A 19983-nucleotide genomic window follows, 5' to 3' on the forward strand; every position below is an offset into this window, starting at 1 on the left:
TTTAACATTTGCATGCACAAAGCGGCAGGCACCGCGCGGTGCCTGCCGCTTTGTGCATGTAAATGCTGGGGGGACCATAATTACCCCCCATGTGCACCCCCCACCCTCGACACCCTGGGGGCCCGCAACGGGCCCCCAAACACCAAAGACCACATGCTTTTCCACGGCGGAAAACCCGCCGTGGAAAAGCATGTTTCCGCATGAATCATAATATGGCTGGCGGTGTCTGATAGACACTGCCACCATATTAGAGCTTTTCCACCGCTGGACCGCGGCGAAAAAGCGGCGGGCGGTCTTCACGTCCGCAGATGACCCCCCTGCCATCCTAATCTGGCGGGGGGTCTTTGCAATCACCGCAGCGGTGAATCCTCATCCTCCGGGCCGGCGGTGGCTTCCGCCGGCCCGGAGGATGTGGATTCACCGCAATCCTAATTGGCCCCTTAATTAGCATACGATAAGTTGCACAGTATACGTTTTGCCCTAGGGACCTCACAAACCAAATACTAAAATAGTGGTATAAGAACCACATGAGGGATAGAAAGCAGGCCTAGGGCCTGTAGAACCACTGGGGCAACCAGGAACCACCCAAGGTAGGAACGCAGGAGGCCCACGGGGAACGTGTGCAGTGTCTAAACACAGCCGCGGATCACCATTGACTTTCTATGGAGAACGAATAAGTTACAATTTTAAAGATTAAGGGCACTTAGAGGTGAACTACAATGGAACCCTTTTAGACTAGGACACTTCGAGAGTCAAGACCCACGGGAGCACCGGAGTACTCGTGTTACCTCACCCTGGGAAGCCGGGTGCATAGGTGTCTTTTGGTGTCGGGTTTCGTTGTCGATTCCAATAGAGAGCTGCGAAGAAATGCTGCAGGCGACCAGAAGAAAAGTGTCCGGGTGGATCCAAGGGTGGATCGGAGATGTGAAGAACCTGAAAGCAGAGGGGACAGAGTCTGAGTCACTAGCCAGTGACCAGGATGGCGAGGAGAAGATGCCAGCCGATGTTGGCTGATTTCAGGTGAAAGAGGTGAAGCTTGACTCTTCAGCCACGAGGACCACGAGGCATCGATAATGACCAGGAACTGGATTCGAGCTGTCCCACAAAAAATGTCGAGTGCTGCAGTGTCGGAATCCGGATTGGACCCAACAAGCCTTGGCAACAGCAACCCATGCAAGATGAAAAGATTGGCTTTGGTTCAGACCAGCAAGGTCTCGGGGACTCTTCCTTTGGAGGGGAGTCCGAGCATGTCTGCAGCAACCAGGAAAGCTCAAGGAACAAAGGATTGGCCTTCATGGGACTCACTAGTCAACGGACTAGGAACAGCAAAGGAGCCTCAAGTTGAAATGCACAAATCGGGCCCACTGAACACTCGTGGAGCGTAGGCCTCTAAGCTTCTAATTTCTAATTTCTAATTTAAAATATTTCTAGAGCGCAGCGTACACCTTGCGGTTTCTTGGCGCTAGGGGGTTCAGCAACTGAGGAAAAAGACCAAGAGAGGAATTAAGAGGAGAGTTTAAGAGAGTTTAAGTGGATAAGGCCTGGCTGAAGAGGAACGTTTTCAGATCTCTGCGAAAGGGGAGATACTGGGTGGCAGAGCGGAGATGGTCAGGGAGTGAGTTCCAGAATGTTGGAGCCAGGGTGGAGAAGCTGGACCCGCCCCACTTTTTACGTGTGAAGCGTGGGATCTGAAGAAGGGACTTGGAGGAAGACCGGAGTTCTCTTGCGGGGACATAAGGATTGATTAATGAAGAGATGAAGGCGGGGGCAGTGCCCTGGCGGGCCTGGAAGATCATGCATCCAATCTTAAAAAGGGAGCGTTCTTTTACAGGGAGCCAGTGAAGCTCCCTGAGAAGGGGGGTGGAATGGTGATAACGAGGGAGGCCGTACACCAGCCGGGCCGCCTGGTTTTGGATAGTCTGGAGTCTACGCAAGCTGTACGCGGGGATGCCATGGTAGAGAGCGTTTGCGTAGTCCAGTCGTGAAATCACCATGATAATCTTGAGTGCCTGGGGGGAAAAGAAGCGGGAGACAGTGCGGATGGTGCGGAGAGTGAGAAAGCAGGAGGAGACCACGGAACTGATTTGTGAATGGAGAGTGAGCTGGTTGTTTATTTTGACGCCCAGTGTTTTGACCGTGAGACGGTGCGGGACCAAGGAAGGGGGGCCAGAAGAGAGAGTTCCAGGGGCTGGATGAACCACCAGTGAGAACTAGCTCGGTTTTATCCGGGTTCAGCTTAAGGTGGTTGTGGTTCATCCAGTCCCTGATGAATGTCATAGTTGACTGGAGTTAGAGACAGAGAGAGGAGAAGGGGACAGATCAAAGATGAGCTGGAGGTCGTCCCCGTAATTATAAATGGTGACCTCCAGCTGCTGGAGTGTGAAGATGAGAGGAAAGATATAAAGGTTGACAAGTAGGGGGGGGAGAGAGGATCCCTGGGGAACACCGCAGGTGACAGGGAGGGGAGTGGCAGTGAAGTCGCCTAGCCGGACCGCCTGGGTGCGGTCCCTCAGAAAGGAGGAGAGCCAGACCAGAGCTGATCCCCCGATGCCGGCCGCCTTGACACGGGTAAGTAAGATGGTGTGGTCCACCGTGTCAAAGGCGGCGGAGGGATCAAGGAGGACCAGTGCCTGGTGTTTGTTATCATCCATGCCCTTTCTGAGTTTGTCTAAGACTGAGACCACGACTGATTCGGTCGAATGCCTGGGACGGAAACCGGCTTGGCGGGATGCCAGCCCCCAATTTGCCTCAATATGGGCGCTAAGTGCCGCGGTGACGTGGCGTTCCATCACCTTGCCCAGAAAGGGCAGCAGGGAGATGGGGCGGTAGTTGGCCGAGATGGAAGGGTCCGCGCCAGGTTTCTTCAGGATGGGCACTATGGTGGCTGCCTTTAGCGCAGGGGTCACTAGGCCCTGTGCCAGGGAGCTGTTGAGGAAGGCAATGGGGGGCTCAGGGCAGCCGGAATAAATTTGCTGCAGGACTCGTGCCGGGCAGACGTCCGCCGGAGACCCCGACTTCACTTTGGGGAGTATCTCCAGAAAAGAGTCCTGAGTGAGGGGGGGAATGGAGGTGAGAAGGCATTGAACGGTAGGGGGGGAGGGATCGACGAAGGCAGACGAGGGTGGTGGGATGTTGGTCTTGATGGTAGCAATTTTGTCTAAGAAGTAGGTGTTAAGTTGATCGCAGAGAGGTTGGGAGGGAGGGATTTGGGGCGAAGTTCGGTCTGAGAATGCCAGGTCATTCACTATGCCGAAGATTTCCCTGGGTTTGTTTTCTGCAGAAGTTATTTTTGACGAAAAATAGGTAGTTTTAGCAGCAAGGATTGCTGTTTTGTATTTGGCCAGTGATGATAAAAAGTGGGTTTTTGATAAGGGACTGTAATTTTTCCTCCATTGCCTCTCCGCCCGTCGGGCGCTCAGTTTGAGGTCTTTTAGGTGGTCATTGAACCATCTATTGGAGTCCTTTGGTCGGCGGATGGAAATGCGACGTAGGGGCGCCACTGAGTCGCAGCCTCCAGCCAGCCAGGTGTTGATGGCCTTGGCTTGAGAGGCAGATGATAAGCCAGAAAGAGTGGGGGTGGAGTTGCGAAGCAGGGAGGTCAAGGAGGAAAAATCCAGTCTGTTCCAATTCCGCGCCGAGGTGTTTTTGGCGTGCGGAGTTTTGGGCGTTGGGTTACGGAGAATGAAGAAGGAGATGAGGGCATGGTCGGACCATGGGCACGGCGAGACCGCCGCCGAGGCCACAGGGAGGTTGAGGGACCAGACCTGGTCTAGTGTGTGCCCATGAGAATGAGTGGGGACGGATATATGCGACATAAAGTTGAGGGACAAAAGTGATTCTGTGAATTCTTGTGAGGCTGAGCACTCATGTGGGTCTGAGGGCCAGTAATTGAAGTCCCCTAGCACCAGGACCGAGGCGTAGTTGACCACCAAGTTGGCCAACAGGTCTTGAAATGCCGGCAAGAATGAAGGCGAAGGCTGAGGAGGGCGGTACATTAAGAGGCAAGTGATGGGGGGGGAAGATGAAAGAGAGCGGACTACCAGGAAGTCAGCAGGGGGAATGGGGGGAAAGGGAAGTGATTGAAAGTTCAATTCCGACCGAGCGATTAGGGCGACCCCACCGCCAACCTTGCCTGCCGGCCGGTCGGCCCGCAGGGCCACATAGTAGGGGGGTAGGGTGGCCAGGAGAACAGGGAGGGAGGAATCACAGTACCAGGTTTCGGTCAGGAGCAGTAGGTCAGGTTTCTCTGAATCGAGTAAGACAAACAGCTCGTGGTGGTGCTTGACCGCTGACCTGGTGTTGAGTAGGAAAACAGACAATGCCGGAGTGATGGGGTGGGGGTCAAGAGGAGGGTGACAGGGCGATGGGGGAGCGTGCGGCAGGGGACAGGGTGTGGGGGAAGAAGGAGCAAGGCCTAGTGTGCAAAAGGTGCTCGAGGCAGGAACTTCAAATACCCCAATGCACAACTTCAGGATACCTCAGGAAGTAGGTGCAGTTGCAAAAATGCAGGATTTCCAGGAGTTCTGGTCCCACGTCTCTTGTGTCAGCTACGGATCTCAGCTTGGCTGGGATCTCGGGTCAGCTTCAGAGATGTCTGGAAGTCTGTGTCCTGTGTCACAGATTCTTCAGGATCGGCGGGAGCCTCACAAATGCAGACCAGAAAAGATGCTTTTGGTGCCTGTTTGGACAGCGTGGTCACTCCTTGACCACAAGGGAGATTTCTTCCATCTTCCAGTCGATATGGAATGTAGAAGGTCCAAGATATATGTTGCAGAGATTCCTCCAGGATAATTTAAAGTCCTAGGGACAGGGCTCCTATTCTTATAGTTAGTTTAGGGGTTGGACAAACTCTAGGGTCCTACCTTTGGGAGGACCTGGGGAGGGGGTGGTTACACCCCTTCCCCTTTGTCCAGTTTTGCACCAGAGATGGGGCAGAGTGCCCCAGCAACCGGTTTGAACTGGGAAATGCATGGAGCACCTTGTGTTCCCCCGGCAGTGTCTGAAAAGCATTCACAGAATGCAACCCACACTGCCCCAATACACTAAAGCCTGTCTGGGGAGGTGCTAGCACCTCCCTGGACAGGAAACCTATTGTCTACATGTAAAGGTAGATATAAGTATACTATATCTAAGTAAGCAGTGCTTACACCACCTTACCTAGGCTGCAAGTGCAGACCTGTGGTGCCATTTTGGAAGGCTAACCAGCGGTGGCATAATACATGCTTCAGCCCCTGGTAGGTCTCTGGGGTACCTATGCTCTGGGTACCTAAGGTACCATATACAGGGACTCACAAGGGTAACCCAGTAACCAATTTGGTATGTACCTAAAGTACATGATATCAATTTTATAGAGAAAACAGATAGTCTGGGGCCCTGAATAGCAGGGTCCCAGTCCAACTAAGTCGAAAACCAGCAAAACACTAGGCATAAAGTGGGGGTAACCATATAGTCAGATTCCACCTTCCTACAGACACTTCCAGGACAAGACCCTTGGCCATCATGTGCATTCAAATTACTACCTGTTAATGTATGGGGCTAAACGGCCTGTGAAACGATCCAGACTCCATGCCGTCCTTGAATCACAGAAGACTAAAATTATACCACTGCAGAAGACACTTTTGGAAAAAGGAGATTCAACACCTTCTCCTCTAGTTTCTACCCTACACAAATACATGTCACAGTGCATAACAATACAAGGAACCTCTAGGTGACCAATAAGCAAAGGACATGTTTGCCAAAGGTGGGAGAGGCACAGTGCAAAACACTGACTATAGCTTCAATTTACGTCCCACCTCAGGTCAAAATGTTTCATGCAAAATGTGCTGCACAAGAGGAAAGGCTGAGCAGAGGTCACAGTTGTATTGGAAGCCGACATTATCCAAGTAGCTGACCAGGGACTGTACAGATCATGAGTGGGAGCATAGACCTTCAAAGTAGCCTCAGCAGAAGTGGTGGGAGCTGCTTAGCTGACCTTGGGCTACCGCATGTGTGAAGGACCCACCATCATAATGAGAAATACTATACCTGCTACTTACATGTGCATCATTACTACTCCATATTGGAAAGAATCTATTTTTCTCAATGTGCAACTTCTGCTGTAGGTGTGGCCAGCATAGATTCCATCACAATATTCAACTACTAAGCTATCAAATCAAGGAAGTGCTTTAGGACCCCTGGGCCTGATGGCTTCACATGAGACATTTGCTAGCTGCCTGACCTCCACCCTCACACAGATGTACTGATTTGTGGTAGAGTAAGGTAGAATAATGGCATCTATGATCGAAGGAAATTTGGTGGTACTCTCCAAGCCGGCACAGACCACCACTAGTGCAGGGTGTAAAGGTCCATAGCTGTTCCTCAATGAGGATTAAAAATATACATGATAATTCTCACTAGCAGATTGGCAGAGAGCCTACATGAACTAACTCATGAAGGCAGGGCTTGATTCATTAAAGACTGCCAGATATTTGACGAAGTCAGGAGAGAAACTCACCTTGTCGAAAAACCTAAGAGAAAGTGACCATGGCCGCGATAGCATTTAATGCATAAAAGTTGCATTGAGAGGGTGAGTTGGTTTGTAATAGATTAAGCTACAAACAGATCCGGGCTGGGAGAAGGATTTATGAGAATAGTTATGGCAGCCACAGAGATCAGAAACCTTCCAACTTGGGGTGGAAAAACACTGCATATCTTTATTTGAAGATAATGTGCTAATAACAATAAAAAAGCCCCAAACATATATACACAGCTACAGTGTTCAGATGTATTCCTGGTCTTTTCTGGCCTCACTTCAACTGTTTGTGGTCATACCCCCATTTTTCACACAAGGCAATCAATAGATCATGCTGCTTCTGCGTTTAGTTTCCTCCACTTTCCAGCTCTGGCATGCAGCTCATGATACCCATCAGAGCTTGAATGGGGGACCTTACCTCAAGGTCATAAAAATTGCTGACATGCTACGAGAGCTAAAAACGAAGTAATCCATATGTTATTTTATGTTATTTTTTTATGTTATGTTAGATGTTATGTTATGTTGTGTAGATTAGTAGAATGCACTGTCACCCAGAGGCTGTTATTCTGTGCACACCTAGGGCCTAGTGGGACTACTGGAAAAGCTAGGTCTTCACCTACTTTCCAAATTAAAGAAGTGGGGAGGAGGCTCTTATGCGTAGCAGCAGGTTGTTTCATGCTTTAGGGGTGATGCAGGAGTAGGCTCAACCAATAGATTTGGTTTTTCGTAAGCAGGAGATTTTTGCAAGTAGGAGTACAGACAAGCATATGGATCCCGATTTGCCCCTTGAGTTGTCAGATTGGGTGATAGGCTGGGAAAACATATACAGTGCTATGCCTCCAAGCCATCATCATACTCACGAAATGTGCGGGAGAGAATACAGGGGCATATTAGCAAGGGCAATATTGCCGCTTTAATGGTACCTTTTCCTGCTAAAGAGACAATAATTCTATCGCCCTATCAACAACCTGTTGCTAACAGCAGTTAGCGACAGCTTTCTGACTAAAGCAACCGGTTTGGGTGCTGCTTTGCATGTCAGAGATATTTATCGCTAATGACGTGCAAAGTAGGCGTTCCCGATCAACAAACCTGGTAAACAGCCGCTAACAGGCCTATCGCCTATTAGCAAGGAGGCCCTGGCGTGAAAAGTCGCGCTAACCGGGGTCATCGCCGGTTTTTTAACACTTGCTATTTTCCTGACTTAACCTTACCTAACATGGCAGGTGGATTATGCTGATCCGACCACTGGACCATATCAGCAAGGTTTTCCCCCTTCCCCATGCAACATCGCTCGTTTTGCCGCGATGTTGGCCCTTCCCTTCCACTGTCGCTGGAATATTTATCGCCATAGCGCTAATTGTTGCTAATACAGCTTTAGCGTGGCAATATATTCCAGCGAAAGCTGGCGCTAAAAAATTTCGCGCTAAGCGCAAACTGCAATATTTATCGCAGTTTGTTGTTAATATGGCCCTCAGTTCCACTTATAATTGAGCAGAGCAGAACATTACCCAGGAATTCCACTGCACTTACCTTGCTACCGGCGGACTTATTACCCCCATTTTCATGGTGTCAGTAACAACTTCTAAACACTGTAAGGCATATTCACAAAAGATAATTTACACATTAAATCTTACATGTGTAAGTTTACTCTTGCACTTTTGAGTAACTTTACTACTTTTAGCTATTCACCATTTTTACAAGAGTAAAGTTATTCAAAAGTTCAGACTTAGGTGTCCCCATCCCCTGAAATAGGGGAAAGAGTATGTATAAACATCAAATACAACTGTAAAGTTACTACTAGTAATGACTTTACAACCACATTTATTGTCCTGCACACTTGGCAGGAATCTCCACAATTGGGGCGAAGGTCTCTCTAAGGTAAAGTTTATTCAGGTTTTAAAAGATTCCAATTTTTTAGTGTGCTAAATTTTTAAGTTAAATAATTGTATTTATGTATTTTAAATGTCTAATCTTTTTAAACTGTTACTGCACTATTAAATCGATTTTCCATTTTAAATAAATTTAGGCGCACTAAGTTAATTAAAGATTTCTTTAAAAAAAAATCCCCCTTAAAGTAAATTGTTTATATTTTTTTATAATTTATTAAAAGTTACTAAATATTATGTACTAAAACCTTATTTTAATTTACTTATTTTTTAACATTAAAATATTGTTATATTTTATCAAACATAAAATTTGTTAATTCATTTTGCCATTATTTCCTAAAGTGTTCTATTTTAAGTACCCACCATTATTATTTTCTATAGGAGGTTCAAGCAGTACCTGTGAGTGGCCATGAGTTTTGCTGAACTTACTCCAGCACTTACCGGAGTGCATTTATTATTGTTTTGGAATCTTTTTGGCTTTTTAGTAACTTTAGTAGTGCAGTTTGAGAACAGGACGGGTCTTATTCTTTTGTCAGTGGGTGCATATCCCTCTCTAAACCCCTCTTTAGCCCTCTCTTAAGCCTTTCATACACTTCCCAAAACCACTCCTCTTCAGTTGTAAATATTATCCTTTTCGAGTCACTATTCTTCCACATTTACTGCGTGTTGCACTTGGCCTTTTTCCCCCAAAATTTTTCGCTTTTGACCCCCTTACCTAGGATGTCTCCCCCATGGAATTAAACCTGTACAGGCCATGAGTGGTGTGAGACACCTTGTTGAAAATGTAAAATTACATGATGTTAAATGGTGTACAGAAAATATCCCCCATTTTAAAACTGCACCTGACTGGAATGTACTGAGACTTAAAATGGATGCCATGGCCCTGGGTAGTGCCACCTGACTGCGTTAGGTTGGCGGTCTAGTTAATATTACCCAGCTACCCCTAGTTTTTGGAGGGAAAGCCTGGCACCCAGGGTGCTCACCCTCTCCCCTAGAACCAGTTTAGGCTAGATGTGCCAACATTCTAGAAGGTCCTGGCACTGCCTGGGAGGAGGGTATAAATAGGGAGAAGTGTCACCAGAGAGTCAGTCAGCGCTGGGACAAGGAAGGGAGGGGGACCTGCTGTGAGGTGCTACCGCTACATGGGCCTGTGAGCTGGGCCCTGTACCCCTAAACTCCCCCCTCTGCTGTCCCCTGGGCCCCTGACAAAGGAGGGCCCCTTCCCAGGTCACTGACGCCGTTTTGGACCAGGTACCACGCCAGCGCTGCATGGGAGAAGCGCCCAGGAGGTGAGGAGTGGGACTGTCTACCCCCTCTTGTAATGCTGTGGCCCTGTGGAAGTGGTGGGTCGTGAGGAGCTACCCGGGGAGGATTGTGCCCTCGAGGGACTGTGGACGGCTGACTGGCATAAACTGCAATATTGCCCTCTAAGCGCTGTGGGTCCAAAGACTGTTGCTGCCTGTGGAGCTGCCGGGGAGGATTGTACCCTGAGGGACTGTGGCATGCTAAAGTACTGTGCCGGTGATTGGTGTGGCCCCCGAGGTGCTGGTGGCCCTGAGAACTGAGTGGGCCGAAGGAGGAGCTGTGCTCCGTGAATAGCGCCCTTATTCTGAGTGGAATAGCGCCCGGGAGCTTACCCCGCATTTTGGCGCGCTTTTGGCCCCGTGATCGGAGCGGATGTCTACTCGGCAATATAAATAATTAATTAAAAAGGGAGCCTACCCCTTGTGCCGCCGATATCACCGCCGCAGCCCGAGGAGTGGTGGCGCTGCCTTGCGCCAGTGGTAAATTGTCGGAAATCACCGCCGCGGCCCGGCGCTATCGTGGGGACCCCCCCCATTGCTGGGGTGAACGTTGCGGCGGCCCCCGGTGCCAGGAGTGGGCCGCCGATGTGAGGAGTGGGCCGCGCTAGGCCCTGAAGCCTGCCTGACCCGCATCACGAGACTGGGGCGCCGGTGACGTCTTCCGCCACGCCCCCAGCCACGCCGCGCACGGATTGGTCCTTGCGGCCGCACCCCTGAAGGGCCGCACACGGATTGGTTGCCCCGCCGAAAAGCCCCGGGTTCCCGTGAGGAAGAGGGAACCCGGGTGAAGCCACCGAGGTCGCTGCCGGCCGGGAGACCAGAGGAAGAGGCCTGAGACCGGAGCGGGAGCCTACCCCGCCGGTCCGGTGGGCCAGGAAGCCTGGAGTGGCGCTACGGGGCTCCCGAAGTGAAGAGGGAGTCCCGCTCGGTCGGAGGAGAGTGAGGAGGCCGTTAAGAGCGCCGGTGTCAGCGGGGCTCTGAAGAGAAGGAGAGCCCCGTGGGAGAGGTGACGGCTGCCTGGAGGTCTCGGGTCCTTGTGAAGCGGAGGGGCATGAGAGAAGCAGGAAGCGCTAACCCCTCCTTCCTCCTGCCACGGCGGGAGGGTGCTGCAGGTCCCGCGGGGCCTCCAGTTGGTCAGGGAAGCCCCGCGAGTGAGCGCTGTGCAGCAGGGGCCTCGAGGCACATTGCCGGTGCCTGCCCCTACCACCAAGAAGGCCCTGGACAGCCGGTGAGTGTGGGCGACAGAGTACAGTATGGAGGGTGGAGAGGGCAACGGGACACAGGGTCGGTGTCCGCCCCCCCCTCCCCTCTGTTGACTGAGTGGGGCCCAAGTGCCCAGAAAGCGGGTAAAAGCTGCTAGCGACTGCTGCCACTGAATCCCAGGATGCCGGTTAGGCCCCGCTGAACTGCCTACAGAGACCCCGGATAATCATAGAGGCCACAGGGGAAATGTAGAATGTTGCAGGGGCCCCCAGGGAATTGTGTGATACGCATAGCCAGGTGATATGCCTAATGAAATGCACATTGTTACCTGTTGCCTGATGTTCCCTGAAATGTTTAGGCCTGACATCTAATCTATATGTCTATACCCCAAGGAGGGTTTGCCCTAGGTTGAGGTTCATAGGCCTAGAGTCAGGTCCATGTTAAATGCATAAGTGCCCCCGGGTTCAATGTGATTCGGGCCTAGTGTTTATGTGACTGCTACCTGCCTGACCTCCCAGGTTAGGGCCAAGCCTTATGCTAAAGCAGGGTGCCGAGCGTACTGCGTCACCTGCCCAGGATTAGGAATGTCTGGTGGCTAATGTGAATATGCTAATGTTATGCCTACACTAAAGTGATGCCCAGGTGCAGTGGGATTCAAGCCTGGTTTATATGTTGTTGATACCAATGCACTGCTTAATGTTTGTGTTGCAGGTTGCAGGGGGGGCTGAGGATTCATGTTCCTGTCTGGTATTATATGATGTTTTTCCCTTACAGGGGTTGGGTTGGCGTTGTCACGCATGAGGTGTAATTACGCTAATATGCAACTTACAATTTCAGCCAACCTCCCAAGGATGAAGGCCTGAGTAGGCCCTGCCTGACGCGTCGTTCCCTAGGTGGAGGGGGGAAGAAACCTAGTGTTTTATTACAGGTGTTCCTGCCTGATGTTAATGCCGGGTGATTCCTATTCTTTTTGCAGGAGTCGCCAATGCCAGCTATTTTGGGTTCTTACCCCTAATGTTTGATTGCATGTTTAATGGGCGAACACGCCAAGTGAATTTGTCCCTTACATGGACGTCATTGATGATATGTGCCAAGTGCTAACCTTTTTGAATTTCAGCTAGACATTATGGACTTTGGACTCAACCCTTTTTGTCCCATGTAAATAATCCCCCACTGAAATACTTGGCTTGGGTGCCAGTTGGCGCCATGTTATGATTACCAGTGTATTTTTCCTTTTTACCGTACAGGTTGGAGATATCACTAAACTACTTCTTTTCCAACCAAAGGTGGAGTTGCGTCTCTTTTGTAGTGTGCCTGGTGTGTCGTCTGTGGGTACTGCGTGAATGCTTCACATGTCCTTGGAGTTTGGCCTGCCCGCTTGATGCCATGCTACCCCCTTGAAGATTTGGGCAACCCCCATTTCCTACACTGCCGAAATTTATCTATACTACTATAATAAAGGAGGAACTTTCAGCCTTTGAGGCGGGTAAACTCGGGAACCACAGCGCCAATCCACACACCCGATACACCGTTGGAATCGTCAGGGTGTGTATATGGTTATAGGCTATACAATTTTTTTTTTTAAACGTTATTTAAAAAATTTACAGTAAAAACAAAAGTAGTCCCTCCGATGTAGCGCCGGCCGCGACGTGCGTGCTCACGTCAGGAGCGCGGTCGAGGAGCAGCGTCCAGGAGCGCGAGGAGGAGCGGCGGACATGGCGCGGGGGAGGAGTGGTGACGTGAGGAGCAGTGGACAGGCCAGCGGCGGTGCGAGCAGCGGACAGGCTGGAGGAGCGGCGGCTGAGGTAAGGGAGCGGCGGACATGGCGCGGGGGAGGAGCGGTGACGTGAGGAGCAGCGGACAGGCCAGCAGCGGTGCGAGCAGCGGACAGGCGGGAGGAGCGGCGGCTGAGGTAAGGGGACCCATGTCGGGGCAGGCGGGGGTCGGGGCAGGCGGGGGACGGGCCGGGCGGGGGCCCGGGCTGCTGGACAATGTCGGGGCGGGCGGGGGGCGGGGAAGCCTGTTGCTCCCGGACAAGGTCGAGACGGGCTGCTAGTACCTTTATGTGCAGAGATCTACGCAGTCGGGGTGGAGATTTCCATACATAAAAGTAGGGGGAGAGGGGTGGATATCTCCGCACTTAGGTTTGTGAATAGCATTTTGTATTGCGCTGGTAGTACCATTGTACTACACCTAAACATACTAAAAATGTAGTTTGTGAATAGGCCCAGAAATTTTAAGTCTGATCTCTCAAAGGGTATGATTTAGAGGTGAAAGCAACTGAAAAATCCTTTCCTACCGCAGCAAGAGATATAGTCCTGCTGAAGAACTCTCCACCCACATCGAATAGTGCAACTTGGAATTGGGTCCAGAATCTATTGACCGGTATTGTGTTTTATCTTTTTCTATGCTTGAAAAACCCACATGCGGAATTCAACATAGAATTGCGAAGAGCCTGAGTAGAGCACCTGTGAGGAACATGGTATTTCGCTTTGGACCCGGAAATTTAACACTGAACAGCTTCCTGAATGGTAGTGACCCTTATGATATTATCTTTGTGAACAAAATCATGATGAAAACAGAAAACAACAAATCACTTTCTACAGTACACCAGATTGTGACTACTGTGAGCAAATATTTCTTGGTTGTGCAGTCTTGCATACGATAATTTGAAATAAAAATGGTAAATATGACATCTTTTAATTGATTTTACAGGGCACCCTAAGGTCCGGCTTCTGGTTACCCATGGTGGAATGAATAGTTTGATGGAATCCATTTATCACGGTGTTCCTGTTTTGGGGATTCCTCTTTTCGGAGATCAGTTTGACAATATGGTTCGAATGGTGGAAAAAAAAATGGGCACCACAATTCCTGCTAAGCAACTGACGGCACAGATATTTACGATGACAATGAAACAACTCATAGAAGATCCAAGGTATGCGTTCAACAGTTCTTCTCTAAAAAATATAGTTATGATAAAAATCATACTAAGTATAAGAATAACACAAATATTTGTTTTATAAATAATTCCTCTATATCTTTATTCAAAGTGTAAAATTTTAAATATTGAAGCACAGTTATAGCGAGTTTTAAATATAGTAGGGACAAAATATCGAAGTCAAGAATATCTACAACCAGAATATCGAAGTTAAGGTAAGAAATATACCAATGCACTGTAAGAAATATCGAAGTTGCAAATATTGATGTTAGTAATATCGAAATTTATATGAGTGTTATGTATTTTAATATGTATTTAATATATATGTGTTCAAGATTTTTTAAGTATTGTGCAGTTTTTTAAAATATATGTATACATTTTTAAGAAATTTGTAATTTTTTTTAAAGTACATTTTGTGTTTTAGTACCACAGTGGGCTGTGGGTTTATAGGGGAATAGGGTGGAAAGTAATTTAATTATAGTAAATAAAATAATACTTTTTAGGAATTATTAATTTATTTTAATAACATTTTGGGGCGATTCCGATTTGGGAAAAACCGCTCTGAATAGCTGTTCGGAGCGGTTTTACCGTACGAATCGTACCCTGCAACGTCCCCCATACGTATGACGAAGTACACTTCGTACCAGGAGCAGGACTCCGTACGAATCGTACAAAGACCGTACGACTGGGATCTCCACACAAATCTCCCTCGGAAACCGCTGTACGCGACATCTGTACGGTTTGCAGCTGCTTTTTCCGACCCGGCAAGTACGATTTGTGTCGGGTACGCACCGTACAACCCTTTTTTCTACGAGCTGAAAAAAGCTGTAAAAGCAGAGTTCGCCCTGAAACAGGTACGGAACGGCCCCCCCGGGTACGGTGCGTACACCCCATGATCACAGGGGTACGGTGCATACCCCTGCGATCATGAGGTGTACGCACCGTACCCCGCGATCTCGGGGTGTACGCACCGTACCCCATATGTGCGTACACCCTGCGATCGCGGGGTACGGTGCGTACACCCCAAGATCGCAGGGGTATGCACCGTACCCCTGCTATCATGGGGTGTACGCACCATACGGTGTGTAAGTGATTGTGCGCTTTTCACTACGAATCACCCTTACCTGACGTGGACAGTACGAATCGCGTCCTCATACCCCGGTCCGGATCGTACTCATCGGGTCGTACAGCATGTGTACGAGTCGTACGGTTCACTGTTTCAGCCTTGCAATACGTACGGATCACTACGATTCAGACGGATTGACGGAATACGGATCGTACTACGTGAATCGGACGGATGGGTACGAATCGTACGGCGATGGCTCCGGATAAAAATCGTCCAGACGTTTTTTTTCCAGGATCAGAATCCGCCCCCTTGTGTTTTATTTCTGTAGCGGGCTGTGGGTTTATAGGGGCATAGGGTGGGAAGTTATTTAATTTTAATTAAGTAATTATACCTTTTTACTTATTGGTATCAATAGTTAATTTATTGTTATTGAGTTATTCATTGGTAATTAATTATTATTAATTGATAATTATTGTATTTGTATTAATTTATTACTGGAGTGGGTTGTGTCTTTTTAGGGGAATAGGGTGGTAAGTAAAATATTTGTAATTAAGTAATTAATTAAGAAAAATTGAGTATTAATAATAACAATTTGTTAATTATGAATTTGTTATTATTTGTAATAAATATTATTTATTGGCATTGGTATTGTTGTTGCTAATTATTAATTGGTTATTAATTTGTATTACCTATTATTTATTTATAATTGTTTTTTTATTTAATTATTAATTGCAAATTAATTTTTAATAATTGGTTATCAATTGTGTGAAATTTTATATTGAGTGTGTTGTGTGTTTATTGGGGAATAGTGTGGGAAGTATTTAATATGATTAAATTAATTAATTTTTTTGATATATTTGTATATATTATTTCCTAAATTTATTAATAAATCATTATTTAAATATAATATTTATTTCATTTATATGTATGTTATTTTTTTATTTTTTATTTATTTTTTATTGAAGAAAAGCAGGGCAAGAAATACATTCACAAGATAATCACAATCAGCACAAAATCAACACAATCAACACAAAAGATTCTCGAGTGGCTGTGATAACGGCATGGATCACTCAAAGTTGAATACATGCAAATCAAAACACAAGCTGCAATAGTGTACAGTCCCAGTTTAACAACACAACCTCTCACATTACAGGTAGTCCTCTTCCCTGACCCCTGATTCGTTGGTTCCATTATGGGGTTGCATCGCCTGCAGAGACGTCTGGTGGGTCACATATATATCCACAGAATGTATTCCATGCTCCCCAAACCTTTTCCCCTTTACGAGGACAGCCACGATGTACAAATACCGCCTTCTCCGCCACCATGGTCACATACATATCCTTGCACCATTTTCGAAGCGTTGGGGTGGTGTCCGACCCCCATAACATAGCAATATTACGCTTGGCTACAGTCATGCCTAGCATCACCCAATCCTGCTCTTTGTGAGTAAGGTCATTAGATTCCCATACATTTAATAGACATCGCCTGGGTTCTGGAAGTAGTGAGATTTCTATCGTCTGTGATATGGTGTGCATGATCTTGGCCCAATATGCTGTAATCTGAGGACAGTCCCATACAGTGTGAAAAAACATACCCTCTTCCCCACAGCGCCGCAGACAGTATTGATGTTGGGTTCTCCCTATTGCATATAATGTGACCCTAGTGAAATACGTACGGTGCAGCACTTTAAGTTGGATTAGTCTGAGTCGCGAGGATATGTCCGTTTCTCTTGCGGATGATGCCTCCTGCCATTCCGAGTCGTCAAAATCGCCCACATCCTGAGTCCATTTGTGTCGCAACCTAGACGTCTAGTCTGGCAAATTATTGATTAATTTACGGTAGGTGAAGGACGTCGCCCTTGCGTTCATGTGTTCCGTGAGTAGCCTGTCCTCCAGTTTAGTGGCTTCCGGCAAAATAGCGCCCAGCGGTATTATCGCCTGTAGTGCATGCCGGATCTGGAGATATCGGAACTTCTCTGTCTATGCCAAGCCATACTGGGTTTCTAGATGCTTGAAGTCAACCACTACGCCCCTCAGCCACAAGTCGCCCACCACAGAAATACCTATGTTATCCAAGTGGTAAAACCCCTTACTATTCCGGAGTCGCCCCAGCTGTAGTGTGTCCCACAGGGGTGTCATTTGTGTGATGGTGCCTGTGCATTTTGATCGAGCCTGTGCCTGATACCATATATGTATTGTGTGCGCCATCAGACCGAGCAGACGAGGTGGCGTACGTTTACGATACAATGCTGACAGCAGCCCATCTGCCCCAAGTGCTTGGCTGTCTGCCCGGTATGCAGGGTCATCTTGTGGTGCATGAATCCAATAGTTGATTATTTTAAGATGCGCCGCCCAATAATATAACTGCATGTTTGGGAGCGCTATCCCTCCGTCGTACCAGCTGCCCATCAACTTATCTTGGACAATCCGTGCTGATTTGTTCCCCCATAGCAGCCCATAGAGTTCAGCGGCAATGGCTTTGAAATAGGCCTGTGGGACCAGGAATGGCTTGTTTTCGAGTACATATAGAAAGCGGGGGAGAGTCATCATTTTATATAATGCTGCCCTGCCCAACAGCGGGAGAGAGAGGGTGCGCCATACCATCACGTCACGCCTGAAGCGCTCCAATGGGGGCTTCAAATTCGTCGCAAAAAACCCATTTTAATCCGCTGTCACATGGATGCCTAGGTATTTGAATGCTTCGGTGGTGGTCCGTAGTGGGAAATCCGCCGGAAGGATCGTCCAAAGTCCCCTCAGCACATATAGTACTGATTTCGACCAGTTAATAGTGTATCCTGATACTCTACCAAATTTTTTGCATACATTCAGGAGCTCCATGATGGATTTTCTGGGGGATGTTAAATATAATAGCACATCATCTGCATACAATGATATGCGATCTTCCCAGGCATCAGTCCAACGAGCCCACGGATGGAGGGTTCCCACCTAATCCAGGTCGCCAACGGCCCTAGGGCCAAGGCGAACAATAGGGGTGATAATGGACACCCCTGACGCGTTCCACTGGATAGGTGGAAGTCTCTAGATATGTGGCCATTGGCCACCACATGTGCCAGTGGGTTGATGTAGAGTAGTTGGACCCAAGCGCAAAACTTAGGACCGAAGCCCAGATGTTGCAGGGCCGCAAACAGGAATGGCCATTCCATCACATCAAACGCCATACTTGCGTCCAAAGAGAGGATGACTGCAGGTTCTTGAATGGATGTTTGGCGAGCCTGCACCGCCTGCAGGCACCGTAAATTAAGTGCTGTATTTCGCTCGGGCATAAACCCAGATTGGTATGGATGTATTAGAGATGATAAATGGGGGGTCAATCGCAAAGCCAATAGTTTGGCCAATATTTTGGTTCAGGGTTAATTAGGGATATAGGGCAATATCGCAGTCTTCCGGTGTCTTACCTGGTTTGGGGATCGCTATAATCGTGGCCAACCGTTGGTCTCTGGGCAATTCTCCAGCCTCGAGGATGTCTTGAAACATATTAAGGAGATAAGGGGCCGTCAGGTCAGCATTTGTTTTGTAAAATTCGATGGGGATCTCATCGGACCCCAACGCTTTGCCAAATGCCAAAGAGCTAATAGCTGTTCGCAGTTCTTCAACAGTCAGGTCGGCTTCTAATACCAGTGCTTCTTCAGGTGAAAGTTTCAGCATAGCAATATCCTTGATATACTCCTGTGATTCCTCTAACGTTAATGTCGAGCGTGAGGTATATATCTGCTCAAAGTGATCAGCCAATGTTGCCACTATGTCACTGGGGGTCGTCACTAGGGTGTTGTCAGACGTACGCAGTTGCGCAATCGTTCTACCTGCTGTTTCCTTTTTGTCAAGCCATGCTAACAATTTGCCTGCCTTTCCCCGAGTTTGTACACCCTGTGGCACGTAGTCTGTAGGCTGGCCATGACCATCTCTCTCTGATACGCTACAAATTCAAGTTGTTTGGTGTGCACTCTCTGTAAGGAAGAAGGTATGGGATCCTCTGTATGTTGAACTGTCGCAGCGTCTAGGTCTGCTTCTATACCATCTAGTTCTGCCCGCTTACCCTATTTTATATCCCGTGATTGAGGTTATGGCCTGACCCCTTATTACTGTTTTGTATGCTTCCCATAAAATACTAGGCGAGACCACCGATGACGTGTTTTCTTGGAAAAAAATGTTAGTGGTGTCCTTGAGCCCCTTCATTACCTCAGGTATAAGTAAAAAATTCGGGTAAATGGGAAAGATGCGGCGCTTCACTGTTCGATCACATGTATAGGACAGCAATATCGGTGAATGGTCCGATATACCCCTAGGTCGGATATCTACGTCCGTCACCCCCCAACCCCAAGGCAGTGGCGGAGACTAAAAAGTAGTCAATGCGCGTGAGGCTGTTGTGAACCCCTGAGTGGAAGGTGTATTGTTTTGCAGTGGGGTGCTTATAACGCCACACGTCTGTAAGCCCGAGGGCATTCAATAAGCCGGTCATACGTAATCCCCCCATGGCAGTAGGCATCTGTCTATATCACCGTCCACTATATCATTGAAGTCTCCCCCGATCACCATCTCTGCATCCGGAAGGTCAAGCAAAAACGTATGTAGTGCAAGATGTGCTACCGCATGTAGTGAAGGTGGTATATAAACTGAGATCAGATTGAACGTTTTCCCTCCCATTGGCATGTGATAGCCGCGAATCGTCCCTCACCATCTATGTGTGTCCATTGTATTATTAATGGGAAGTGCTTTTTGATCAAAATACCTAACCCCGAGATCCAATGGAGAACTCAGAGTGTGCCACCATTTTGTAACCCCACCTGTCCAATGCTTTACATGTCGAACCCAGCAAATGTGTCTCTTGTAAGAGAGCCACCGCAGGTGCGCACCTTTTCAGGTACTGTAACACTAGACCCCTCTTCACCTTGTCTCCTAAGCCTTGTACATTCCATGTGAGTACCGTCAGTGGGGTCCCGGTGGACAGTTGAGCCAGTTGGGGACTAGTGCCGCGTTGATTGTGTAGAAACATAAATATCAAATACAAATTGCGTCATTATAAGCTCAACATGACCGTACAGCCATAGAACATCAGCA

General features: G+C 48.2%; 1 protein-coding gene across 1 annotated transcript in view; it reads left to right on the forward strand.

The window, feature by feature from the left end:
• LOC147726410 (UDP-glycosyltransferase 3A1-like) overlaps positions 1–19983 on the forward strand; it is a 351985-nt gene that overhangs the window by 295633 nt on the left and 36369 nt on the right. The window contains exon 6 of the mRNA XM_086960533.1: positions 13620–13839. Within this exon, the coding sequence (XP_086816659.1) occupies positions 13620–13839 (220 nt within the window). The remainder of the gene's footprint in view (positions 1–13619; positions 13840–19983) is intronic.

The sequence above is a fragment of the Lissotriton vulgaris genome, chromosome 3_1, assembly GCF_964263255.1.
Source record: "Lissotriton vulgaris chromosome 3_1, aLisVul1.2, whole genome shotgun sequence".
NCBI lineage: Eukaryota > Metazoa > Chordata > Amphibia > Caudata > Salamandridae > Lissotriton > Lissotriton vulgaris.